General features: G+C 42.8%; 2 protein-coding genes across 3 annotated transcripts in view; both read right to left on the bottom strand.

Moving 5' to 3' along the window:
* The window catches only part of LOC105184910 (uncharacterized), a 63,309-nt gene extending 57,255 nt beyond the window's left edge, over positions 1–6,054 (bottom strand). The window contains exon 1 of one of the 2 annotated variants that reach the window (XM_019842172.2): positions 5,539–6,054. The gene's annotated coding sequence lies outside the window, so the exon portion shown is untranslated. Of the gene's footprint in view, positions 1–51; positions 678–5,538 lie in introns of those variants that run through there. The other variant, XM_025307995.1, reaches the window with a different exon arrangement.
* Positions 6,055–14,031: 7,977 nt separating this feature from the next.
* Positions 14,032–23,415, bottom strand: LOC105184918 (serine-rich adhesin for platelets). Its single transcript, XM_011144042.2, has 3 exons — positions 23,291–23,415; positions 18,744–21,150; positions 14,032–15,964 (listed from the first exon to the last, which is right to left on the bottom strand). The coding sequence occupies exons 1-3, from the start codon at positions 23,360–23,362 to the stop codon at positions 15,012–15,014; spliced, it is 3,432 nt and encodes a 1,143-aa protein (XP_011142344.1). The 5' UTR covers positions 23,363–23,415; the 3' UTR covers positions 14,032–15,011.
* Between the last annotated feature and the right edge of the window lie 4,162 nt (positions 23,416–27,577).

Genomic DNA, 27,577 nt, shown 5'->3' with positions numbered 1-27,577 from the left:
TACTTCGCAGCGCAAAGTGCACCGCGCCGTGGCGGTTCGCGCATACATTACCTGGTCGAGGGATCATTGGATTCGCACGGCACTTTCACTGCGCGAGCACTCGCGTTTTCTTTCTTGCCTAGCGGACACGCCAGGTCGGATAACAACTGCGAATTCATCAAGTTTCTCTGTTCTTGTCGCGCGCGCGCGCCGAGTCGGAAAACTGCATCGCGGCTACCGGGAGAGATCGTTCGTTCCGCGTGGACCTTGAGGATTGTTCACACCTCCCATCACCCTCTCCCGTGCCCCCTCCATCGCGCGGTACACCGCTGCGAAAGCGCTTAGATCAATTTTCGCACGTACGGTGTCGATCGACGGTGTGTGCGTTCTATTAAAAGTCCGCGCGGCTGTTATAAAAATATGTCGGAGCGTCGGCCGGTCAATCGTGACCCGCCAGACGTCTAATTTCGCTTGCATACCTACGTATTATCGAACAGCGGAATACCTTCGATCATGCTCTCTCTCTCACATACGCGAATTTTTTACGGCTTTCTGACGTCAATCGGCTCACAGGGGAGCATCTCCGAATGAGAGCCGATCTTTCGCGCGGCTATAATTATCGGCGACCGACGTTGCGGTATAGATAAGCAGACTCGAACGACCTTTTTTTGGCTTCCGACGCCTTTCGGACGTGCTGGCAATGAAAACGAACGGGAATATAATGAGAATATTCTGTAACTCATTAAAATGAGAGAGAGAGAGAGAGAGAGAAAGAGAGAGAGAGAGGGAGAAAGAGAGATAGGAAGAGATAAGAAGTATACAAAAAGAAAAAAAATAGTAAAAATTAATTTTTTTGTTTCCGTTACGCGAGCAACGTACATAAAATTTGCAACTTGTAAATGATGCCAAACTTGTAAATCACATGAGATATTTTTGTCCTCAACAAATATTATGACAAATATTACAGAAATTGTTTGCAATTGATAAATTTTTAACTAACATTTTGCTCGTCCGTTGATCACTCAAAGATCTTGTATATCGAGTCTATAAATATTTAAATATTTATTAAAGAATATTTATTAAAATGTTCATTAAATATCTTATGTAAAAAGATATTTATTGAAATGTTTATATAAATATATTTATTTAAATATTTATTGAAAGCAAGGCAACCTTTTACGAGAATGAATCGATGCCTTCGAAACTAACGACTTTATTGTTGCATTCAACGCGCGAAAAGGTTACATCGTTAATGATGACATCAGCCGGTTGCAAATGGGCACCATGTACAGACTCCGTGAATCATCGTGCACCTTCCTTAAACGTGAACGCCACCATGTATTATAGAGTCATTAAACCTTGCATTTAACTTGTGATAGAAAATACCCTATACCTCCTCCCTCTCCCTCCTCCTCTGCCTTTCCCACCTCCATTCGCTTTAATTTTTCACGAATAATGAAATACATAACAAGCGGCCGCCCGTACACGCAAGTGGGCGCGAGGGCGAATTAATCATTTTCAAATAGAACGAGTGACGAACGTGAAGAAATTGTTGCAAATTCATGGCCGCGATTATGCTATTGATAATACGTTGTGCAGATAAATCACGCAGGGCATTCCGGTATCAAAAAACCTCTCTCCGATCACGACGACACCTTGCGAATTCGCCACGAGAGCGACCGTTGTGTCGATAACCGCATTCTCCGACAATACAAATGTTCGCTCAAAGCGGATCGTTTAAATTAGCCAGACATTTAGGCGAGATTTTTTAAGTCACGCGCTTCTCTCTCTCTCCTCTCTCCTCTCTCGAACGATCCTCGAGAGGTCCACCGACTTACGGTTAGACCCGAGTCTGACTCGGGGTAAAATTTACTACTTTCAGCCATTTTTGATCCGCCATTTTGAATTTTGCAACAACCTCAAATATGAAATCAGCACGTTCGAAAACTATTATAAAACATGAAAGTAAATATTTTCCTCCGCAGAAACAATTTAACCATTTTGATACTAATTTCTGCCAGTAAATAGAACCGCAAGAAAGTTAATACGGTCGCTCGTTATTTTTGAACTCCATCCGCGTTGAAGCATCGCGGATCCTCCCCTCGAAGTTTCCGGTCGCGATGTAACGTCGAAAAGCGCGCATTGCAGCCGCTCTGCAGTTATAACGGCTATAATCCAATACCAAAATAAACCGCGAAAATTCCGCGGGGCTCCGCCGACAACGAAAGCGGCCATTGCATGAGGCAAAGGTCGCCGGAAAGATCCCGGACGGATTACGTAAGTCGGCAGAAATTCAAACTTTCTAAACGCGCGGGCCAGCCACGATCGCAGGACTCGCCGCTCGCCGGAGATGCGATCTCGATCCCGCTCGACTCGCTAATCGCACGAGCGCCAACTATCGGTCACGGCGATAAAACGGTCTTAACGGCAGCACCGGAAGGAGGAGGGAAAAACATTCCCCGAAACAAACGATTGGCCGATTGAAAATGGAGCGGCAAGAGGAGCCGTGAGGAATCGCCTCTTCAAATGTCCAAAGGATGTCTCGCTCGGTCAGATGATGTAACATGCAGGGTTGGAAAGTTACTTTATAAAATATCCCAGTTAGAGTTACAGTTTCTTTCACTGAAAAAGTAACTAGTTACAGTTACAAGTTACTGAGCTTTAAGAATAACATGTTATAGTTATGGTTATATAGAAAATAACGAGTCGTTACTTTTCGGTTACTTTTTTACAATAATTGTGCTATTGTTCCAAATTTCATGATTGTGTAAATTCCCTCAATTTTATATAAAGATAGTTTGTTGATTATTATATTTTTACATATTAGATTCATTAATTTAAATAAGCAGTTTATATTTATTACTTAAGACTATTAACAACAATTATAAGAAAGTGAATGAATTTGATGAGGATAATAAATACTAAAAATACTAAGAGTAATTTTAACATCAAAAATTAGATTTTTTCACTAAAAAATATATTGATATTTTATAAATAAAGAATTACACTCATATGTTTTCTTAAACTGTTTTTGCAGTTAAAGTTCTACTTGCATAAATAATTTGTTTGCCAGCACAAATTTTACAAAGAAATGCCCAGTTGTTTTCATTTCCAAATTTTTACAGTGACTCGAATATTTCTGCATATGCTGGCCATGGCATTTTACAATCTTTCTCCGAAGATTGAGATGTTTTATCCATTGCTTGAATTTTTTATATAACTGAAACCACGCAACGCACTTTACGCTGAACGCAAGTTATGTTAACAAATAAGGACTGGCGACGCATGACGGAAATGTCCAACAGGCGTACAATTTTTTGAAAGAAATACAGATTGCGTTCGGAAAGGAGACTATCAGCATCATTTTCCTTCCTTGTTTTACATCTAATAAAGATAGACGCTATAGCGCGTTTTCTACATACAGCCAGAATAACTATACGCTCATTAGATATCAAGCATCGCACATCGCGTTATCGTACTAGTCTGCCAGAAACTTTGAAAAAGTTTGAAACATATAAAGTAACTATTACATTAGTTACTAGTTATCAAACAAATGTAACCAAATTAAGTTACAGATGGAAAAAGACGGAACCGAGTCAAGTTATAGTTATAAAAAAAAATAACTAACTCCGTTACAAGTAACGAGTTACTTCCCAACTCTGATATCGCGCGGACCTCTCTTCTAATTTTGATCCTCGCTAGATATATGTTTATTGAATGCGACGTGTCGGCTGCTGCTGGTTCCGACATTTTCTACGACTTTCCACGCGCGCAGTGCGAGCCAATAATAAAACTACTCAGCGGAGCGTGTCACCTGGCGATTTCCTGATCGTTCCGAGAGATACAATCACCGGGATTTTTCGCTCACTTGCCCCACCGATCCCAATCGCGCTTTGCGATCTGCGATCTTTGATTTCTCAGCCTACGGATGTAGAACGATCAAAACGCCTCGCTCGTTCCGCGCGCGTGCGACTTGAACGCCTCGTCGAAAATTATGACGTTACGTGATGTTGCTCGACGCAAGCAACGGTACCCGTTCAGCCAACGGAACCTTCCGTCTCTTATTTTCGCATCAAGGGAGAAAAAATATGGCGCTGGAGAGACGCCGGTTCGCGAGCTGTTACATGCCGCAACATATATTTTTGTTGTTTATTTTAACTTGTATTATCTTATGTAGACAGTCGCAATGACGATGATGACGCATGTTCCTCCATATCTATCTTACCTAATTCCAATGACCAACCTCATCCTAAAATAACAAACTAATAGCTATCATATCCCCGAATTTCTGTCGAATCTCTCGTCATCGGCCATCGACTACCCTTGCAAGAATTTTATCTTTTCTCTTGCAAACTTATTATCGTTATTTTCCTGTTCCCTACAAAAACCTCTCAGTTTCTGGTTAGCTGTCGTCTGATACACATCAAGTTTCAAGCCAATTCTCGAGCTATCCACTCTGTACGTATAAGCGGCAACGTGCTCTCTCGATTTGAAGACAAAATAAATCATATCAACAGTCGAAGTCAAAGTCATTTCACAGTTCCTCCATCAACGATCGTTGCGCTGCAACACATAGCGGGGACGGTCGTAACAGAGCGCGCTCGGCAGACAGTCGAGCCGCGCGAGGGCGCAATTTGTGCGGAAAATCGCACGAGGAAAGTCGGGGAGCGTGTTATCACGTTTGTCCGTTCGAGCGTTATCAAGCGCTCGAGGTAATTCGATCTCCGCGGAGATTGGCATTAAAAGGATCAAGCGTGTTTTTGACGCAATCATTCTATTGCTTATCGCGCGACTTTTTCCTATCGACGATTTATCACGTCGATAAAAAATCACCAATTTCCGGAGCGCCGAATCGGACGATCGGGACCACGACAAAGTTGCATCAACGCGAGTTCGAATGCGAGAGGAAGCGACATGAACATTTCAAAATGACGGCCGTTCGAAACGGTCAATGCGGTGCGACATGTCCGAAAAATTTGCCCGCCAGGATTCGCGACGTCGTCTCTCGTCGGGACTCGCTGTTGACAAGGGTCAGGATAACGTTTGTTTTACGGTAAACGCCGTCGAAAGAAATAGCGACTAAAATAACAGCGCGGCTCGCGTTTGCACGACTCATCTGTCGGCTGCGAGGAAACTCGCACCTCCTCGTTCGCCCGTAATGGCGCGCGTAACGAGTCCCCGGTTGCGCGTCGGAATCTTTCCGCGGCAGAAAAAATACGCGTCGCGTACGCAGAAACTCGCGAGTGACCCGTGTGAAAGTCAACGACACGGCGACGACCCCCCTTCCCCCCTTAATGTGCATCATATCGTAAAACCGCGGCGAAAAATTGCGATACCTGCGAGTGAGCTAACGGTGAAATTCGAACGACGAGGTTCGATCTAGACGCTGCCGCGCGATGATTCACGCGGAATTCACCACCTCGAAAGAGAGAGAGAGAGAGAGAGAGAGAGAGAGAAAGAGAGAGAGAGAGAGAGAAAGAGCAAGAACCGGTGGATCATTCCGCCGGGCGAATAGCAAAAAGTTAAACTCGGATCTTTACTGACACAATAAACACTCACCTCGAAAATATCCCCGCTTCGGCGCCGGGTGGCCAAACACCGACGCTGTTGCGGCCGTTCGCTGCTCTCCTCCTCAGCGTCGTCGACCTCCTCTCTCCCGAGCCGTTCGAGCCGGATTCACCGCGTGCTCCTTCCCTCAGCCAAGTTGCACGGGGAGCCTGAGCGACCGGCCGTTGCTCCGCGTGTCAAACTGCCTGCACAATGATCGCTGGTGCAGTCGGTGTCGATCGGCCTCATGTCAGGGACAGCCAACGCGGTGTGTCTTCCGAACAAGGCGCTACGTTCGCCCTCGTGACTCCGCGGCTGAGTCGAACGAGTCGCTCGCCTGGACGTACCGCTGCCTGTGCGTGCGTCCCTTCACACTGCAGCGACGCTGCAATAGCGCGCGACAATAACGGTCTTGCGTGTCCTCCTCCGCCGCCAAGGAAAGCAACCGCACTCTCATACACGGCGACTGACGCACCGTAGCGGACTGAAGCGAGCGTAACGCCGAGTCGGCCGAGCGAGAGATCGCACGCCGTGATTGGCCGATGCGAACCGCCGCCTCGCCGAGCGCGCCCGATCGCCGCGCGACCGGCCGCCGAAACTTGTCGAAACACGCGCGGCTTTCCTCTCGCTCCTTCGCACGGCAGCGTGCCGACTCACTTGCTCCTTCTCTCTCTCTCTCTCTCTCTCTCTCTCTCTCTACCTTTCAACCGTCTCCGTCTCTCCCGCGTATGGGAGGCCGTACGCAACCTAGCAACGAAACGCGGTGCGTCGGTGGAAGCCCTTCGACGCACTCGCTGAACCTTTCGATCTCTGACGAGATCCCCGACTGCCTTTGGCCCCTGGAGGGAAAGTCCACCGGGGAAGGGCGAGCTGCGAGTAGTGTCTCCCCGCGTACGACTGTCCCATGGCGGAGTGGCGCAATTTGTTGCTCAAGCAAGGTGAAAGGGAAACTCGCGCGCGTTTCGGATGATGATTCCTCGCTAAGTATCGCCGAAAAAAGAATGTCCTCTGGAAATGTCCGATTGCGTGCTGCAGCTTTCTCTCTTTCTCTTTCTCTCTGTCTCCTTCCTTTTCTCGCGCGCGTGCGACCATCGTCGTCGTCAGGGATCTCCCGCTTTGCGCGTGATCGTGATTTATTGTTTGCTCCAGCGTCGCGCGACAACGCCTCGCATCCTGGTTCGCACCCGAACGAATCCTCGCGATGACAAAGTGCCGCGTGACGCAGTGCCGCGCGCCGCCGTCGTCTTCCTCGCGGTGCGAATCGCAATTTGTACGTCGATACAAATTGCCGGTCGCCGATCACATGAGAGGCCGACCGGCAACCGCGGCCTGTTAGCCGCGGAAGTTTAACGAACGCCGCAAACACGTCGCGCGCTCTTAAGGCCTTTGCACGCGAAAAAGCGTAAAATAACCGTAATCGTAATTTAAGTAGCTTCCAACACATACAATTCAATAGAGTAACGCAAGTGAAATTCCGTAACCGTAACTTTCAGACGGAATTTCACTTGCGTTACTCTATTGAATTGTATGTGTAACATATTAAACTATTAAAATTACGGTTACGGTTAACGCCTTTTTACGTGCAAAGGCGTAAGCCTTTAGACTGCTCGCGCGTGCAAGAGGCGGTTTATTTAGGCGGCCACGTGACGGGTCAAATAAAATCCAGAAAAAGACAGCTTGCTCTAGCGGGGCGGGTCGCGCGGTGTATTCCGGAGAATTGACCAGCTTGAACCGGCGGAACGACCGCGTGCTCGACGTGCGACCGCAAGTGTCGATCTCTCGTCGTATGACGCGCGACGTAACACTTCGCGTAAATCACGAGTCTGCTCGACCGCAAGCGGCTTGCACCGAGTCGACTGCGAGTCGAGACGGCGATCATCTATCAGTTTATATTAGGTCATTAAATACATGACATGTCCGATTTCGAGTCAAAAGTTTGCTTTATTATATCTCAAACTAGAAGTAGTGCTTAATAATAATTAATCAAAGTATTCGCCTAAAGTATCGACGCAGTTCTGCCATCTTAACGGTAGCTCATTTATGCCAGCAACGAAGAAGCCTGAAGAGCAAGTGGCGATGAAATCGCGGGAAGCATTTTCCACAGCTTGATGGGAATTGAATATTTTTCCTTGCAAGAAGTGGAGCAATGCCTGGAGGAAGTGGTAGTCAGTTGGTGCAAGGTCTGGTGAATATACAGTGGGTGACGGAGAATTTGCAAGTCCAGCTCCTGTAGTTTGAGCAATGTCGTTTGTACGATATGTGGTCGAGTGACTCGAGTGTTGTCTTGCAAGAGGTTTGGCTTATCTCTATTGACTAGTCTCGACTGCTTAATCGCATGCATCCTCATCATTTCGTCAAGTTGGTTACAGTAGATACTCGCTGTAATCGATCGAGCAGGTTTCATGAAACTGTAGTGGATAATACCAACGCTGGACCATCAAACAGACACCAACAGCTTTTTATTGGTGAATATTCGGTTTTGGACCGTGCTTCGGCACTTCATCTTCATCCAATTACTGTGCCGAACATTTGCGATTGTCGAAAAGAATCAATTTTTCATCACACCTAACAATACGATGTAAAAATGGTTCGCCTTTGCGTCGTGATAACTAAGAAAGGCAAGCTTCGAGACGATTGCTCTTCTGACGTTCGTTTAATTCACGCGGAACCCACTTATCCAGTTTCTTTACCTTGCCGATTTGTTTCAAATGTTCCAATATTGTTGAAATAGTAACATTAAATCTTGCCGCTAATTCACGCATAGTTTGAGATGTATCCACTTCCACTACAGCTTTCAGCTCATCATTATCCATCTTGGTCTCGGGTCGCCCACGTGGATCATTTTCAAAATTAAAATCGCCAAATCGAAACTTCTCAAACCATCGACGTACTGTGCGTTCATTAGTGTGCGTTTCACATCTTCACCAAACATTTCATTGATGTTTCGAGTTCTCTGCGCCGCATTGGTTCCACGATGGAACTCATATTCGGAAATAACACGAACTTTTGATTTATCCATGGTTACACAAAAATTGCTATAATAGAGACTCGGAAGATAATCACACATCAAAACATACGTTTGAAAGAGTGATGTACCTTCATAACAAAAAAAAAACTAAGAACTGTAAAAGTGAAATATCAGAGATATCCATTGTCGAACTTAATACTTAAGGAAATCGGACATTTCATATCTAACGACCTAATGCTTGACGAATAACGTTAATTAATAGCCGAAACCAACCCACTCTGCAAGGAATGAATGAATCGAATGTGAGAAGCGTTTCAGGGTGAATCAGTCAGATTGGATCGAGTCGACATACAGGACATCATTCGAACGAAGCGACCCGCGTTGAAAAGGGGATGCAACTTTGATGCCGTTGGTAGCTCGTGTGATGTTCAATCTTTTGGAGGTTAGTACGAATTCATTTGAATGGAACCTTTTTTCCTGCAATCCGACCAATTTCATATCTTGCCTCCTGGCTCTATCGAACCCATAGAGTGCCATCGTTACTTCGTCGAGACTTTGCAGGTGAAACTTCAGTTGGCATGTCGATTTACTTACAGTGTCGAACTGACCCCAACATCGGATTTGAGTTCTCGAATGAACGTCCGATGAGGGTTGAGTGCGATCGGCGGTACAAATCGCTCCATCCCCTGGCGCCCCTGCCCTCTCTCCATGATTCATTCCCATTCCATTTGATTCCCACGCTCCCTCAGCTTTCAGCTCATGGCGGCTGAGCGCTCGTGAGCGTGCCTGTGTGAGGACGCGTGCTGTGTAAATGTACACCGCGGGGTGCCGGATCGCGCACCGTAGTTTATTCAGGACGAGCGATACTTCAAATATCAGTCTGCCACGTGTACTGATTATGGCCTGCAATTTGTCTCGATTCTTTTCCCACCGCACGTGTCGCGCTTACCGAGGACAAGGTCCTTAGAATTTCGAGCATACGTAATCGATACTTACACGCGCTCTTGCACGCCGTCAAGGTCGCGGCGAAAATAGCGGCGGTTGTGTCAGAAACGCCGCTTGGCAGAGAGAGAGAGAGAGAGAGAGAGAGAGAGAGAGAGAGAGAGAGAAGTAATAGGGGGAAAATATACATCTCGCGCGCGCATCGAAAAAGGAATTACCAACAGCGAGGGGACGCTCAACCGGCTCGCGCGCTCCAACAAGATCCTGCAGTCCGAGAATCCCGCTCTCGCATGGAGATTCCCCACCTCTGCCCACGGCCGAGCGTAGATTTATTTTCGCGAGTACCGCGCCTATCGCGATAATTCACCGCCGACAACGTATATATTTTTCCGCCGCCGCCACGGCCACTTGTATCGCCTATACCTCCGAGCGAAATTTCGCAGCCGAGCGAACGCGCCGGATCGATTAGCCTTCGAGAATCCCGAGCGCGTTTCGCTCATGAGCCGCCCGCGTGGCAGAGGTATTTGCGTTTGCTTGGAAACGCGCTTGGATTCGCATCGCCGACGGGACAGGTGAAAGCATCATCGCGCGAGTTACGTGCCGGGCGCGAACGTAGCGCCCTCTGGCCTGTCGATTCCGCGCGAGGGGGATTATACTCTTTTCTTTCATTGGCCTGTTCCGAAATCTGTCTCGGAAACTTTGATTTTAGTTGTAAGCTTGGTAAGCCTTAACCCTTTATATCCTGACGGTACTTGAAAGTACCGCTCTATACAGAGTGTCCGGGATCTTTTGGAAGTGAAAAATTGTGAAAATTAATCAGATGAAACTGATAAGGAAACATAGAGAACTCGGAAATTCAACAGATTCTGAAACTTTGTGTGGAAGTAAAGCAGTTCATCCGTAATGCAAAACTATTTTTTGTTTGTGAGGAATTCTAGTCTGAGGGGATGAAACCACCCTTCAAAGAAAAAATCATTTTCATTTTTAGCATATATTTTTTAATGATATATTTTTCATTGAAAAATTTTTGAAACCTCCTCCGCTCTCCTCCAATTTTGCAAAATCTGAATACACAGTTGCAAAGAGTATGAAATACACTACAACTTTTATATAAACCATTTTTGCATATGTATTTTAAAAGATATACACTAAAAATGAAAATGGTTTTTTTCGAAGGGTGGTTTCACTTCCTAAGAATAGAATTCCGCACGAACAAGAAATAGTTTTGCATTACAGATGACCTACTTTACTTCCACACGAAGTTTCACATAATTTTTTTAATTTTCGGGTTCCCTACCTTTTCTTGTGAGAAGAAAAATCAAATACCATTTTGCAAAAATCGCAATAGTTATTAAATTATTAATGATTGAAAATGACCATATCTAGAAGCTTCTTTAATTGACAACTTGAAAATTTGGGTACTTATTTGCAAAATGGTAAATGTACACCGCGGAATTCCTAGCGACAGGTTCAAGATTCAAGGTTCAGAGTTCAAAATTTAATATACTCATATCAATCGCTAGACACAATAGTCGTCATGTAATTGTAGGTTAGGTCATTCTGAAAAAGTCCTTAACTATTTCGTAAACAAGTACGCAAATTTTGAAGTTATCAAGTAATTTTCAAATATATTACTCGACTTCTTTTTTCAGTTTGATCTGATCTTCATCATTTTCCTTTTCCAAAAGATCCCAAGCATCCTGAATAAGCGCTCATATGTTCTTGAACTCTTTTCTCTATGTCTTACCTTATATTCTTGTTAATACTTGTAGCTACCATCTTAAAATTTAATCATTAAATTATTGTAAAATTTATTTTTCTATTCCTTATATTTATTAGGAATGTCATTTAGTTTTGAGGATTTTTTTTTCAAAAACTCATTTACTCAGATAAAATAATGAACGAATACCTTAATCAAAATATTTTCCTTCGTTTTCTACAACTTTTTCCCATCTTTCTGGCAAGAGATGGATTCCACGATGATAAAAAGCTTCTTCATTGAAGTTGACCCAATTTTCAACAAATTTCGTACTTGTTCAAAGTTATGAAAGTGTATATCCTCTAGAGCACGTCACATCGACCGGAACAACTGATAATCGGATGGAACAGTATCTGGAGAATACGCGGGATGCGATAAGACTTCCCATTTCAGTTCTAATAGCGTTTGCTTCACTGATAATGCAACATGAGGTCGAGCATGGTCGTGAAGAAGGATGACTTTGCGTCGTTTACTCGCGCAATTGATAATCGTTTTTGGTCCAATGCTCGCTTCAATTTGTATAATTGTTGTCAACAACGATCAACGGTGACAGTTTCATTCAGATTTAACAGTTCATAGTATATAACACCTTGTTGATCCTACCAAATACACAGCAATACCTTTGGACCGTGAATATTGCGCCTTATATAAAAAAACTCTTCATTTTTCGTCTGACAATTAACGAAATGCAAACGTTCAACCGATTCGCAGTGGCATTTTTCGATAGTTGATGTGGGACTCATTTTTCTTCTTTGTGAATCTTTCCCACATCGTGTAAATGTTTAGTAGCTGTTGTATGATCAACATTTAATGTTCTGGCAAGTTCTAAAATGGATTGTGCTGGATTATTCGTCCAATAATGCTTGCAAATCTGTATTTTCAAGTTTTTTTGCTTGTCCCGAGCGATCTTTGTCGTTAACATTTAAATCATCACTTTTCAATCGTCTAAACCAATATTTACGTGTCAATTGAGGGAACAATATCGCCACAAGTTTCTACCAGAATTCTATGACTTTCAGTCGCCGTTTTCTTCTGATTAAAAAACAAAAACAACGCAAATATCGAAAATGCTCTTTAGGAAGCTTTATTTTTAAGACGGTATTAACACGATTTTTATTGCGTCTATTGTTAGTAAGTGACTAAATATCACGGATTAATATTAAAGCATGAAGAAATAATAGCTGTGATTGAAATGTCTCTCAAAACTATTATAAGTCACACTCCTAATATAATATACCGAAAGCTATTTAATTACGCAGAAATTCAATAAGAAGGTCTTAGGTGAATTAATTCAGGATATAAAGGATTAAACTAATTTCGATACGTTCCGTAATTGATCAGCTGATTACGCTTGAACGTTCACAGCCAAGTACTATTTCCATTTCCATCCACATACTTGGTTTCAGCTGTTAATTTCGTAATATCAGCTGGCGAAAGGAATCAATTTTTTATTACTTATTATCTTAATAATTGATCAGCCGATCAATCATGGGACACATCTGAGTCGTAGTTTAAGGCCTACCAACCTTATAAGTAAAACCCAAGTTCCCGAAACCGATTTTGGAACAGGCCTCATGACGTTCGTCGTGCCCTCCTCTCTGCCCCTCCTATCGCGGCAGATATCGCGCGTGCGCCCATGCGAAATGAAGCGGATTCGCTGTGGTCGTAAAAAAGGTGTCCTGCCACGGGCAGCAATTAATCGGCCGGCGATAGCGCGATAGACGAGGGGCGCTTACGCGGACGCAGCGTGCATTCAAATGTAATCGCGTCGCGCGCCGAGAGCCGGCCGTTTAATAAGACAGATTACGCGCCGCGCACCGGCCATGTCAAATTTACTTCTCATTGTGTGCCGCCGTTCGGCCCGCTTATCCGCTTTATGGCGTTCTCCCGCCGGCCTCCTCGCCGTCGCGAGCGCGACGCTGAAACTTGCGAGCCGCCTCGGACGAAAGGATCGTAACTCTCATCGGACGATCGTTTCAAAACTCAAATTCGATGTTAAAATCCATCTGATCGCTACCAGAAGATCGATACGCTAATTGAAATTCTATCTGTAAAATTTCAACCAGGTAACAACGACGGTAGTCCCATAATTTGATAGAGTCAGGGGTCAAAGAACGAAATTAAGGGGACTGGAGAGTCAGATTACTGAAAAATCGTGCTTGTTTTTGATAATATTTTATGATAAACTGAATAAATGTGCAAGAATGAAAATTTAGGATATATTCATATAACATATTAAGAGTAGAAAAATTTTGTTTATTAACAAATATTCATATAAATATACGTCCACTTAAATTTTAAACGAGTTTTCTCGAAATTTTATTGTTCAACTTTTTGCAGTGATTTCTCCGAAACTGAGCTTCGTGTTGATTTGAAGTTTTGAAGCAATAATATTTGTTCATCTGGCTCTCAGGTGAACCATGGACAACTCCGTCAAAATATTTCATTTCGAGATATTAATTTTTTTATTGTAAAAGAACTGAAAAATTTGAATCTTTTCCTAATAATAGCTGCTACATTGTTAATCTTGTTCCATTTTTTTTTGTATTGTATATTATTTGTATTGTATTTGTGGTTCACCGGATAATGATAAGCCTCCTCAAGATTTCTAGCTAAAATTCACTCTGATCGGACCACCGAGAGCCGAGATATTACTGCAAAAACAACGTGAAAAAAAAGGAGAGCATATTTCAGCTATATATATCGTATATTTATATGAGTATTTGTTAATAAACAAAATTTTTCTACTCTTCATATGTTGTATAAATATACCTAAAATTTTTATTCTTGCACATTTATTCAGTTCGTCACAAAATATTATCAAAAGCAAGCACGATTTTTCAGCAACCTGACTCTCCAGTCCCCTTAATTGGATCGTATGAAAAGAGTTCCATTCAAATTTCAAATTTCAAAGAGGGTCACAAATTGACTCTAACGCCCGATGAGAGTTAATCGAGCGAGCTGAAGCCACGTGGAAGACCACTATGAGCGGCTACTATGAGAGAAACAGCTTGTGATTAATAAATATGCAATAATTGCGGCTTTCCGCTCGTGCGTGTGACCCGTTGAAACTTTCGTGTATAACTTTTCACACATGGTTGACGTTCCGCTCGCGCGACAAGTTCGCGTGCAAGAATTTCCATGTGCGACTTCTCTTCCCCCCTTCGATAATGAATTAATTTCCAACACGCCGTTGTGTCAGCATTGCACGTCATTAACCGCACATTGATCGAGGAGATATCGAGGAGTGTGCGTGCATGCAGCGCACGTGTGCTGTGTGCATACTGTGCGTGTGTGTGTGTGTGGGAGGGGTGATGTTTTCTTCTTCTTTTTCTTTCCCTTTCCCTTTCTTTTCCTTTCCCAAGAAGAAATTTGTCCCCTAAATAAATAATCAAATAAATCGCACTGGATCGTAGAATTATCCTCGATGACCAGCGAAAGTCGCGGGGGTCTCCAACGTATCGACATTAGAATCGAATTCGGTAGGGACGGGAGGGGGAGGGCGCGTCTCAAGCGGGCCGATTCGCAGCGCAAATCGCCGCTCGGCGAGCTCTCGATCGAAAGCTCATTAACCGTAACGCGAATTAACCGCGGACGCCGTGGCGCGGTTTTCAATCGCGGAATCATTCCTAGCGCGATAGCGGCGAGTTAAATATAGACGACTATATTAATATCTCAACGTCTCCAGTGTAATCATTTAATCGAATTCGACAAACGCCCTGTTCACAAACATAATCAGTTGGCCGACTTCGACTGGGGCTTCGTTAACCTCCGCGGGACATTTTCTGCCGATAAGTGCGATACGACGTCGTAATTTTACACCGACAGATCCCAATACATCATCGCGCCTTCGCGAAGCGGCGCGACGACGATCGACCTCGGGTCTCTCCTGGAGGACGATGATATCCTGTCCGTGTGACCGCGGCGAGCCGACCTGGTCCTGGTCGATCGATACGTCTGCCTCGCGGTGTTCGATTTTCCGCCGCCATGTCTCCTCGCCAGCTTTTCCTTCAACGTGTACAGCTGGTGCCGTTGCTTGCGACCGAACGTACGTTTCTTCCGACCTCCGCCCGTCTCCAACTTCATCTTCATCATCGCGCCCGGCGACGGCTGCTCCTCCGCCGTCCCCGTCCTCGTCCTCGTCCTGTCGCTCTCGTCATGGGGCAGCCTGTTCGCCAGGAGCTCGTACAGCTCCTCGGTCGCGAGCCGACCTCGACCTCGACGTGGCCACCTCCTCAGCGACGCAGAGACGTCGTCCTGGCGCGACGTCGCGGCGCTGATCGCTCGCATCCTCGCCAGGCGCCGCATCTGCCGACGATGATGAGGGTCTGGGATCTCGCACACGCTCCGATTTCGCGCGCGCTCCAGCTTCAGCTCCACCGTCGGCAGCTCAGCGTTGCCTGAGCAGTCGCCATCCTGGTCCTCGCAGGAGGACCGCGCCTTCTCCCGCGAGGCGCACACCTTCACGCATCTTTCGTTGTCGCTCCTCCCGCTCTTCGGCGCATCGCACCCTGCCGGGAACTTCGCGGAGGATTCCTTCTCGCAGACGACCTCAGGCCGGCACTCGACACCGGTGCTGTTCGCTGGTCTCTCGGTCTTCGAGTCCTCGAAGTCGCTGCTCTGGTCATCGCAATCTTCCATCAAAGAGTCGCAGCCTGAGCAAGACTTGCCCGAGCAGTCTCCGGTACGCCAGCAGCTCGGCGACTCGACGCTCTCACTCTTGGAGCCAGCGCACTCCTCCGAGCAGGACGACTCCGTGCACTTCTCGCCTGCATCGTGTTTTGTTTGGTTAAATTAATCGCTACAGGAACTTGGCCGACCGCGTTAAAAAGTAAAAAACCGCGTTCGCGGATGTTAATTCTTTGCAGTTACAAGTCGGGCTATGCCCGGCATAGGTAATTTGTTTGTTTACAGGTTGTTTAGGCGGAACGATGCAATGTCGAGATAAGAGAAGTAGGAACAAATGACGGTCGCAAACTAAGGAGAGAGATAAGTGATCGCTAGTGTCGCAAGAGCCTGATTTAATCTCTTTCCTACTGCAGAATAGCCAACAATAATATTTTAATAGTTGAAACCTCGATATTATATACAAGGTGTCCCAGACCACCTGGTCACCCGATTTTTTTTTTTTGTAAACGCGATATTTTGGAGAAAAATATTTCAGACAAAAATTATATGGTTTCATAGAGGACATAGAACAACTATATAATTTTGATTACAGATGGCACCACTTTTAAAATATTCACTGATCATTACTTTTCTTAAATGGAAACCTCAATTTTTTATTATATCATCTTTTTCCACTATTATTTAATTTTAGCACCTTTTGTTTGGAAGATTTTCTTATTTGCCTAATATTATTTTGGGATATTTAAGGAAAACTTGGTAAATTTTTAAATATTTGACTTACGACTTTTCGGCAACTATTTGTCGAAAAAAGTGATACTAGAATTTTGTACTCTATTTGCTCTCAAGAGTATATTGTTACAATAGTGTCCTAACTGTTGTCAACGTGACGACTTTTGGAAATTCCAAAATCATCAAATTAATAAAAGCTAGAACATTATTGTAATAGTATATAGTTGAGATCAAATAGAATAAAAAAGTCTAGTATCCCCTTTCTCTGCTTTTTCTTCGGATGAATGAGTTACCGAAATATCGTAAGCTAAATATTGAAAAAGTTACCGAGTTTCCCTTAAATATCTCAAAAAATATCAAGTAAATAAAAAAATGTTTCAGACAAAAGTTCTTCAAATTAATTGGTGGAAAAAAATTGATATAATAAAAAATTGGGGCTGCTATTCCAATCAAATTCAAGGTGACCTCGTAATCTTGATGATACTGTTCAAAATCATATTATTACTGCTATATGATGCGTCGCTTAAAAAACTTCTACAACTTCTGTATTTAACATTTTTTTATATCTTGCATATTTTCAAAGTTATCCAGGTAGTCTGTTTTACATGCTTCACTCTATATAAAGTGCCCGGGAATTTTTGAAAAAAATCGTGAAAAATTGTGAAGGTTAATCAGATCAAATTGAGAAGAAAAGTTAAGTACCATTTTGCAGAAATCGCAGTAGTTATTAAGTTATTAATTATTGAAATGAATATCTAGCAATAGATGTGAGTATATTGAACTTTGAACCCTAAATCTTTAACCTGCCGCTAGACATAATAACAGTCATATAATTGTAGCTTAGGTCATTCTGAAGAAAAAAAGTTTATCATTTTGCAAATAAGTACGTAAATTTTCAAGTTATCAATTAAAAGAATCTCCAGATGTGGTCATTTTTAAGGTTTTCGCGTACAAGTATTATAATAATAGATTGATCCGCGTCTAAAAAATATTGTAACAAGATGAAAAAAATAATAAATAGAAAATGACTGTGTATATATATATATATATATATACATATATATGTACAAGGTGGCTTATTTCAATTTATCCATTCAAATATCTCGAAAAAGATACTATAAAAGATACGGACTAATGTTCAAAACTTGTTTGTTTTGAAAGAGGACATAAGATAGCGATATCATTTTGTTTAGAGATGACGCTATTTTCGAAATATTCACTGATCACCACTTTTCTTACATGGAAAACCCAATTTTATATTACATCATCATTTCCTAGCAATTAATTTCAACAATTTTTGTCTGGAATATTTCTTTTATTTGCCTACTATTTTTTGAGATATTTAAGAAAAATTTGGTAACTTTTTAAATATTTAGTTCACAATATCTCGGTAACTATTTGTCGGAAGAAAAAATGATATTAGACTTTTTTATTCTATTTGGTCTCAGGAATATGCTGTTACAATAGTGTCCTAACTTTTATTAACTTGTTGATTTTTCAAAATTTCAAGATCATAAATAGAAAATTTTTGACTGAACGTAAGTTTCTAGCCGTGTTGTTCGTTTCCAACTAATGGACATCCGGATGCCGCTACGACCACAAAGGGTTCAAGGTCTGTTGTAGTATACAATGTAATGTTGTAATGTCAAAGGTCTGTCTATTGTGATTGATATATATTTAACGCTATTTAACGCTCAATGAGGAATATATTTTCCGAGCAATATTTGTTGTTAGCTGGATAAAATCGTTCAGACATAGTTCTGGTGCCAACTTATTTTTTTATTCAAATAATGTATGTGTATATTATCTTCACCTGCGTCTCTCTTTTAAATTGGCAAACGTATTATCTTCATGAAGTTATCCAAGATGACGTTCACGAATGATTTAGCCTACATTGTTGCGAACATGTAAAATATAGTAATATTTGTTTCCACATCGCGTGATGTTTACGTTGGCGTTGCGTGTCAGGCGGAATTGAGACTGAGATTGCATTGGGATTTATCTAGAATAAAGTGCTAAGAGAGAAATTTACACGTTTCGTGTTATCTCGTCATCCGGCTAATTTTGAAATCATCTAGATATAACACTATTTCTAAGTTACCGGTGTACGTCGTTGCGTCGTTGTAAAATGAAGAGATATGCTTTATCTCGTTAAGCATCATCTTGCAAAGTGTAATATAATGTTATTACCTTCAGCGACGAGCGTTTCGCTCGCCACCGGCGCTGTCGTCTCCCCCGAGACCTTCTGGCTCGACGACGGTCCAGGCGATGTTGTCCAAGTTTCACTCGTAGTCTCGAAGATAGCGAGACCCTGCGTAGTCGGCACAATCGTCGTCGTGGTTGCATTTTCCGCCAAGGTAGTCGACGTGTCCTCGTGCTCGTCGCTCTCTTCCGAGCTTCGCTCGGCACTGCACTCACCCAATTCGCAGGAGCTCTTCAAAGCGATCACGACAGGCGTCATCGGGCTCATCGAGGTGGCACCGACCGAGTCCGAGTCTTCGTCGTGAATTGCGCTCATCGTGATCGTCAACTTCTTCTCCAATTCTATGTCAATGTTCGGCACTTCTTCGTCTTCTACGGTCGTGGCTGATGTAGTAGTCGCTGCGGTCGTGGTCGTTGTCGCTGCTACTGTGCTTGTCGCAGCTGTGGTCGTCTCTTCCTGACGAGACTCTGATATGTCGTCTATCATCGTCGTTGTCGCCGTCGTCGTCGTCGTCGTCCTCGTCGTCGTCATAGTTAAGACAGGTTCAGTTGTTTCATAGATCGTACTCTCGGCCGCCTTCGTGCTCGGAGATTCCACGCTCTCTTCCAGAGACGATCCAGTCTCGTCTGAAAGCCTCTCCGTGGTTTCATCCGAGTTTTCAACGAGTAACTCTGAGCTCTCTTCCGATTTCTGCGTAATGGCCGCGCTGAGATCGTCCTCCTCTTTCCGTGGAGTGGATCGAGTCGTCGTTTCCTGCTCCGTCGTGTCGATCTCCGTCGTTTCCAACTCGGATATATCGTCCAAGTCCGGTGTTTCCGCGTGAGCCTCGGAGCTCTCCACAGGGAGGCTGTTTTCCGACACATCCACGTCCTGGATATCCGTCGTGCGTCGGAATTTTATCACTTTCATGGAACTCGTCAGGCACACGTCATCCAACGGAGCGCCCTTGGGTGATAATTGCTTGAGAAAATCCCCGATGAGCTCCTTGATCTCGGGGCTTACGAGCTTGCAATCTAAGAGCATCCGCAGGCCGTTCCGTAGACAAGCTCGCGGCGCGTTACAGAGGATCTCGACGGGCACGTCCTGCATATCAGACAGACTCTGTCTGATCTTGTCGAGGTTCCTCATTATGTCCTTGTAGCGCGCTACCCGTCGCAGGTTCTCGTACGCGTCGAACAGCCTAAGCAGCTCGTGCAGACTTTCGACCATGTAACTCCTGCGCCAGAATCTCGCATGTATCCGAAGAGCCATCGCGATGTTCTCGGCGAAGCCGACATCCTGCAGCTGGCCGGTGATCTCCATTAGCAGGTGAGCTGGTGTGGCTTGTTGATACTTGGACACCCTGAGGTACCTTTCGACTACGTCGAGCTCGTTCAGCTTATCTACCAGGTATCTTTTAGCCTCGATTACGTCGTCGTGCAGCACGTCGTCAGGCAACACCAGGTCGAAGAGATACCCGACGTGAATCGTGCCGTTCTCGTAGACGTTGCCGAGCAGGTGAATATTCTCATCGATCACGCCAATGTCGTCGATCAAGTGTTTGACGATGAGGAGCGCGTGCCTCCTCAGCTCGTTGCTCGCGAGACTCTCTACGTGGATACTGATGTAGTACCTGAGCAAGGACGCCACACTATGGTGCCTCTTCAGGTCCTTCGGCGACATCGGCTCCAGGACGGCCTGAGAACTACGCTTGCTGGTGCTCGCAACTTCGTTTAAATGGCGTACGAGCTCCCGTTCGGCGAGGAGAACGTCAGCGTCATAATCGTCGTACTTCACGTGATGAAGAAGCCCAGACAACAGGCCGGGCGTGATCGACAGGACTCCCCGGTGCAGAAATGTCAACAATGCTGGTAAAGAGAACCCGCCAGGGTACTGCCTCGCAATCTTGGACGAACGGAACACCAAGTACGTGACATTCGAGGCGTGCATGACGAGGTGGTCGTCGGGATGTGACAGGTCATGTCGCTTCCTGATGCCGCGGCATACATCAGCGCTGCTCCTCAGGCAGGCTTCCGCTTCCGCGTAGATATCGGCGCAGATCCTCCAAGGCCTCATGTCCGGCTTCCTCAGCATGCTCACCGCCAGCTGGAATATGTTGTAGCGCCGCTCGAGGGTCTCCCGGTAGACCCTGCGCACAGCCTCGACCTCCCGCACGCTGAAGTCGTCGTAGTGGATGTACAGAAGGTTGCCGAAGGTGTCCAAGACTTGCGTTCGCAGTAGCGCGCCGTAGTGCAGCAGCTGCTCCGTCGCCTCCTGCAGGCCGTAGCTCGCCTTCGGCTCCACGTGAATCAGCCGCTCGAGGAGGAGCTCGCGACTGCTCAGGATCGTATCGTTCCTCGGGTGCGTTTTTATCCGATCGTCGCGCCAGTACGCCTCGTAGTCGTGGTCGAGCGCCTGGAGAAAGGACGTTGCACCTTGGTGAGAAACTTATCGTTTAGCTAGGAACGCGGAGTTCGCCCGAGCGCCGTCCGAGCGCTCGGCCTTCCTCCGCACGCACGCCAGCGGACTTTTTTCCCTCTTCCGGCCGAGAACTAGTCGGAGAACAAAATTATCCGTTTTACACGTGGCGAGCGCGATAATCGCGAGCGCGACTCTTTTTCTCTTTGTCTCTCTGCATCCCCAGGCCCGCGCGATCACTTTTGGCGTTTTCATTGTAGCGAAGGTCACGGAGAACTTAACGACTCGCGCCGCGAGCATCGTTCCCGATGCCGGGCGACTCGACAACACGCCGCAATATTGGAGCGATCGTACGGATATTGGCGGCATTGTTACTGCCGAATTCACGCCGAAATCCGCGATAATGCTAGAAGCTGGTCTCTGCCTTCCACCCCCCTCCCTCCCTCCCTCTCTCTCTCTCTCTCTCTCTCTCTCTCTCTCTCTCTCTCTCTCTCTCTCTCTCTCTCTCACACATACACTCTCACTCTCTCACTCTTTCACCCTCTCACTCTCTCATTCTCTCACCCTCTCACTTTCTCACTCTCTCACTCTCTCACTTTCTCACTCTCTCACTCTCTCATTCTCTCACTCTTTCATTCACTCACTCACTCTCTCTCTCTCTCTCTCTCTCTCTCTCTCTCTCTCTCTCTCTCTCTTTAATTTGACCAACAACAGAATGAATCTTGAGAAATAGGCAAACGACAAGTTGCGATTACCGGATTTCGAATGTAGCCGTAAAAAATGTGTCACCGTCAGGATTGGGAAAGCTACTTTGCAAAACTATCTAGTTACATTTACAGTTTTTTCACTGAAAAAGTAACCAGTTACAATTACAAGTTATTGACCTTCAGAAATAACATGTTACAGTTATAGTTATTTAGAAAGTAACGAGTCGTTACTTTTCAGTTACTTTTTTACAATAATTGTGCTATTATGTTAAATTTCGTAATTGTATAAATTCCTTCAATTTTATATGAAAGTAATTTATTGATTATTATATTTCTCGTATAATTTTTACAAATTAGATTCATTAATTTAAATAAGCAATTCACTTTTATTCTTTAAGACTATTAATAACAATTATAAGAAAGTGAATGAATTTGATGAGGATAATAAATACTAAAAATATTAAAAGTAATTTTAATATGAAAAATTAGATTTTACTCATTAAAAAATATATTTTGTAAATAAAGATCTACACTCATATATTTTCTTAAATTTGCAGTTGAAGTTCTATTTGCATGAATAATTTTTTTGCCGGTGCATGTTTTGCCCAGTTGTTCTTATTTCCAAATTTTTGCTGCAACTCGAATATTTCTGTATATACTGGCCATGGCATTTTTCAATCCTTCTCCGAAAATTGAAATGTTAACCATTGCTTGAATTTTTTATATAACTGAAACCACACAGCGCACTTTACGCTGAACGTAGGTTATGTTAATAAATAAAGACTGGCGATGCGCAACGGAAATGTCCAATAGGCGTACAATTTTTTTGAAAGAAATACAGGTTGCGTTCGGAGAGGAGACTATTAGCGCTATTGCGTCATTTTATCCTTATTTTACATCTAATGAACGATAAAGATAGATGACGTAGTAGCGCGTTTACCAAATACAGCCAGAATAACTGTATGCTTATTGGATATCAAGCATCGCACATCGCTTTATCATGCTGGTCTACCAGAAACTTAAGTTTGAAATATATAAAGTAACTATTAAAGTATTTATTAAATTAATTACTAGTTATCAAACAAATGTAACTAAAGTAAGTTACAGTTACAGATGGAAAAAACGGAACGAAGTTAAGTTACAGTTACCATAAAAAAATAATTGTAACCATAACTTCGTTACAAGTAACGAGTTACTTCCCAAGCCTAGTCACCGTGAATTCCGTAGCGATCAACGTGTGGCATAAAAAATCTAACCTCCGCAACCGGAAACCCGAGAAAGCTCGAGTCCTCCATTTGCGGAAATACCCGTTTGAAGACGCCATTCGCACGACGGCGATTTCGCTAATCGCGACGGAAAGATCTGCCTCTTCCGGCAGGTCCTCTCAACTTCCTCTCGCCATGAATCCAGGACAGCCCCGTCTCTCTCACCTGCGCGGAGAACACGAGCAACAGGCTCAACAAGGTGCAGCCGATCCGTCGCGTCGCGATTCCGGACGACATTGTCAATGCCGTGATTCGCGCGTCGCTCGCGCAAGGCGATGCAGTTCGCTGCGACAACAATGCAAACCGATCATGCTGTCGCGTAGCTTATATAAGCGCACCCGTCCGCCTTTACGACCTACGCGTGGGTGAGAGAGAAAGACAGAGGGGGAGGGAGAGAGAGGTATTTGTATGGGCCGCTGGGTATCGATGAGATTGAAATTAATTATGAGCGGCCGGCCGGCCATGACGACACGGTGCCGCCGCACCGTGGGGCGAATGTGTCATTTTTCGGTCATTTGCTTATAACTCCTACATTTTTCAATGGAATTACTTGAAATTTAATACAAATAATGTACAATTGATATATTTTTAGTGTATAAAATAAAAATCATCTATATTATGTGGCACAATAATGTCACGCCGTCAAATATATAGAAAAATGCGGCTGTCTTCAATAAGTCTATGTTCATATACGTTCATGCCTTTTACTGTTATCGATAAAAAGTATAGATAATTTTCTGTAACAGTATGAAGTAAATTTCATAACGTCACGAGTAATATTGCATTAACAGCATGTTAATTTTGCAAATATAAAGGTATTTAGTGCAATTTTTAATAATCAAATCTGTTCCACTTTCGATTTTTTCACAAAATTATCTCATTTTTTTACATGTTCTGGATCTTTCTGAACAGTATCCTCATAAAAGCATCATAAGATTTAAACTTTTTTTGAGTGATAAAATCGATCTTTTCCGGAGTATTTCGTATTTTTTGAGTTGTGATTCTTTTACATCGTTCGGAGAAATCTGCGAAATTTCTAGATTAAGAAGTACACGTGAAGAAGTAGGAATTAAAATTCGTTCGAAAAAGAAAATTCCATTCAATGTAACCAATGTTTATTTATAATACCTTAAGCATTGCATAGAACGGCAAGTACTATTTAGGCAAAATATGAAAGGAGAGTTATAAAAAGGCCTTTATTGAAAAGACGTATATGAAAATGGAAAAAGTTAAGTACAAAAAAATGAAATATACAAAGTAAAGTACAAGACTTTTTTACTGAAAAAAAAAAAACAATGCAATGCAAATCGACTAGGTTTATTCAAAAAGTTAGCTGTGTCGCTCATTATTTGTTAAAAAATTATTAGCAAAGCAAGTTTCGAAAATAGAATATCCTACCTTGTATACAATTCTTGCTAAACCTCTCTATATGTATTATTTTTACTTTAACAAGACCAATATACAAGATGGAATGCTCTATTAAATCTTCTATAATATGGATATATAATATGGATAATATGATAGCGACATTAGATATCTTATATTGGTGTTATACTAAAATTTTTGTCATATCGTTCTTACAAAATAACGATATATACAATACTGCAAACGAAGTAACGTCGATATTTAGTTCCTATTTGGAATATTGCTGAGAGAATGGTTCAATGAAGAACTTTTGACCAAATCGAATGAACTTTAATTATACATGTTTTTACAAAAGGGGGACGAAGTGGGATACATATCAAGCATATTAAGAAATTAGATACTTTGCTCTAACAAATGATAAAAACTTCATCTCATTCCATCCCATTCCAAAAACTTTCTCCATCTTCGAATAATGGAGTAAGAGTTTCTTTTTATCTGTCGAATACGTCATATATTTATTAATACATAATAGTACTCAAATGATATAAGTCTAAAATAAATATATTCTTTAAAACCTAATAAACAAATTCTTATAAGCATTTATGGTATATTTGCAGTTGTGCTTTCTACAAAAAATTTAGAAGGTAAGCTATTTTATTATCGGAATTTCTATATTTACGAAAATGCCACACATCATCGGATCATTCTGAGGAAAGAAGGAGGCATATAATCATTTATAAACAAATTTATTTATAGTTCATGATATATATTAAAGAAAACACTCGTCACAAAGTCGAATTATGCATTTTTAATTTTTTGTCCAATATCCGATTTCTGATGCGTTCACCTCACTGTGCGCCGCCCTGAGACAGAACCGCGCAACTCCCGCTCTCCCTCTCATCTCTCGCCATCTGATACCACTGGCTTTCGCGCAGTTTACGAGTGCGTGCGCGAGAACGCACGCTTTTCAATTTATACTCCGCCGGACGCGTGACGCACGATCCAGCGTCTGTACAAACGTCGCGACGGAAAATCGAGTTCCTCTCCATTTTGTCACGCTCCACGACGGAAAAATAATCCGTACAATATTCCGCCTGTTAAGTTCGCTGGAGGGCAACCGTTCGTGACATTCGGCTTCATCCTCGCGTCTCCTCGCACGGGATGCAGAGTCTCGATACTATTTTTATGACCCATCTTCGTGAGAGCTCTATTTATATACCGCGGCTCCTAATGCCCCACTTCTGCACGGAGAGAAAAGGTTTTGTCGGGTTAACAAAACGCCAGTAACCGCAACAAACGGCTTGTTAACGTGGGACAGCAAATGACTCCGTTGTGGGAACAAATTATTTTTTACTTATATAATTTGTTGCTCCAACCGACAACCTTACAATCGGAACAAATGGTATTGTTAATCCAACAAATCATGAATTTTTTATTTGTTGGCGATATAGAGTATGAGCAAAGGTTAGAAATTATGTACAAGCGAATCAGTTGTATTAGGCTTTCCGGTTAGTTTTGAGGGCTTAATACAGATGGCTATAGCTACAAATCTACTAGAGATGTTTTGAAAGTTGGTGCGCCATTTCAAAGCTTAGACATTTCTACAAATAATTTGACACATGGCATGTGCATTCGTGAACATAACCACACTTTTTTATGCGGTTGAAAATAGCAAGTAGTAAGGAGTATTTTCGACATTTACTGCTTTATTGTTTCGACTCGAAGAAAATGGCTGCTGAAGCCCACCGATTCATCTCAGAAACTTATTCTGACTTTTCTCCATCGGTTGAAACATGCGAGTACTAATATCGGCGATTTCGGCCTGGTGATTTGGATTTGAAAGACAAAGAACGTTCAGGTCAACCGAAAAAGTTTGAAGATGCCGAATTACAGGCATTATTGGATGAAAACTCAGCTCAAACGCTTCAAGAACTAACTGAAGCATTAAAGGTTGACAAATCAACCATCTCAGATCGTTTACACGCAATGGGAAAGATTTAAAAAGATGGCAAATGGGTTCCACATACATTATCTGAATTGCCTATTCAAAATCCTTTAACCATTTGCATTTCATTGCTTTCTCGTCACAAAAAGAAGCAGTTCTTGTATCAAATTATAACTAGAGATGAAAAATGGATTTACTATGATAATCCTAACCATAAAAAGTCCTGGATAAGTCCAGGCCAACCATCGACATCGACTCCGAAAACGCAACATCTACAGAAATAAGGTTTTATTGTGTATTTGGTGAGATATGAAAGGCATCATATTTTATGAGTTGCTACAACCGAATCTAACAGTCACTGCTGTGCGCTATCAACAACAATTAATCGATTTGAATCATACTTTAAATCAAAAACGTCCAATAATAGTTCAAAGAAAACGCAAAGTGATTTTGTTGCATGACAATACTCGACCGCACGTTGCAAAAACAGTTAAAGATACGTTATCGGCACTTCAATGGGAGATCCTACCATACGCCGCGTATTCACCAGACTATGCTCCTTCCACTTCGATCTATGGAGCACAGCCTTGCTGACCAGCGTTTTAAATCATATGAAGAGATACAAAAATAGCTCGATGAGTCGATTGTTTCGAAGGACAAACATTTCTTTTATCGCGGAATTCACTTGTTGTTCAAAAAGTGGAAAAAAGTAATAGCTAATGATGGAAAATATTTTGAATAAAATATAATTTAATGTCTCGCAAAAATAAATGTCTTCTTTTTGCAAAAAATTCCTCAAAATTAACCGAAACACCTAACTCTATTAACTCTTCTTCACTAATGTATAAGATATAGCAAAATACGTAAATATTTTACTTTGAAACCATATATGCGAGGCTATACTAGCGCGTATTATAATTACCAGATAATTCAAATATAGCTTCATTACATCTAATCAAACATTGGTAAAGAAGGGTTAACAAAATAATAATTCTATGTGTGTGTTTTGTAGGAATTCAGAGAAAGAAATAAAGTAACGCATTATTACATTAATCTTTATTTTTAGCACAACATATTATATAAAATTAATAAACTATTAGATAAGGTTAAGTAAGGTTAAGAGGGATATACATACAAAGGCT

The sequence above is a fragment of the Harpegnathos saltator genome, unplaced genomic scaffold (genome assembly GCF_003227715.2).
Source record: "Harpegnathos saltator strain DR-91 unplaced genomic scaffold, Hsal_v8.6 scaffold133, whole genome shotgun sequence".
Classification (NCBI taxonomy): Eukaryota; Metazoa; Arthropoda; class Insecta; order Hymenoptera; family Formicidae; genus Harpegnathos; species Harpegnathos saltator.
Note: the sequence above shows the minus strand (reverse complement) of the source record. Positions and strands in the feature narration are given on the sequence as shown.

What these genes read in the sequence shown, in the direction of transcription:
- LOC105184918 (XM_011144042.2), bottom strand. Translation starts at nt 23,362, where the DNA reads ATGTCGTCCGGAATCGCGACGCGACGGATCGGCTGCACCTTGTTGAGC. An exon ending in TGCTCGTGTTCTCCGCGCAG is followed by an intron (nt 21,151 to 23,290) that starts GTGAGAGAGACG and finishes TCCTTTCTCCAG; the next exon opens with GCGCTCGACCACGACTACGA. An exon ending in CGAAACGCTCGTCGCTGAAG is followed by an intron (nt 15,965 to 18,743) that starts GTAATAACATTA and finishes AACACGATGCAG; the next exon opens with GCGAGAAGTGCACGGAGTCG.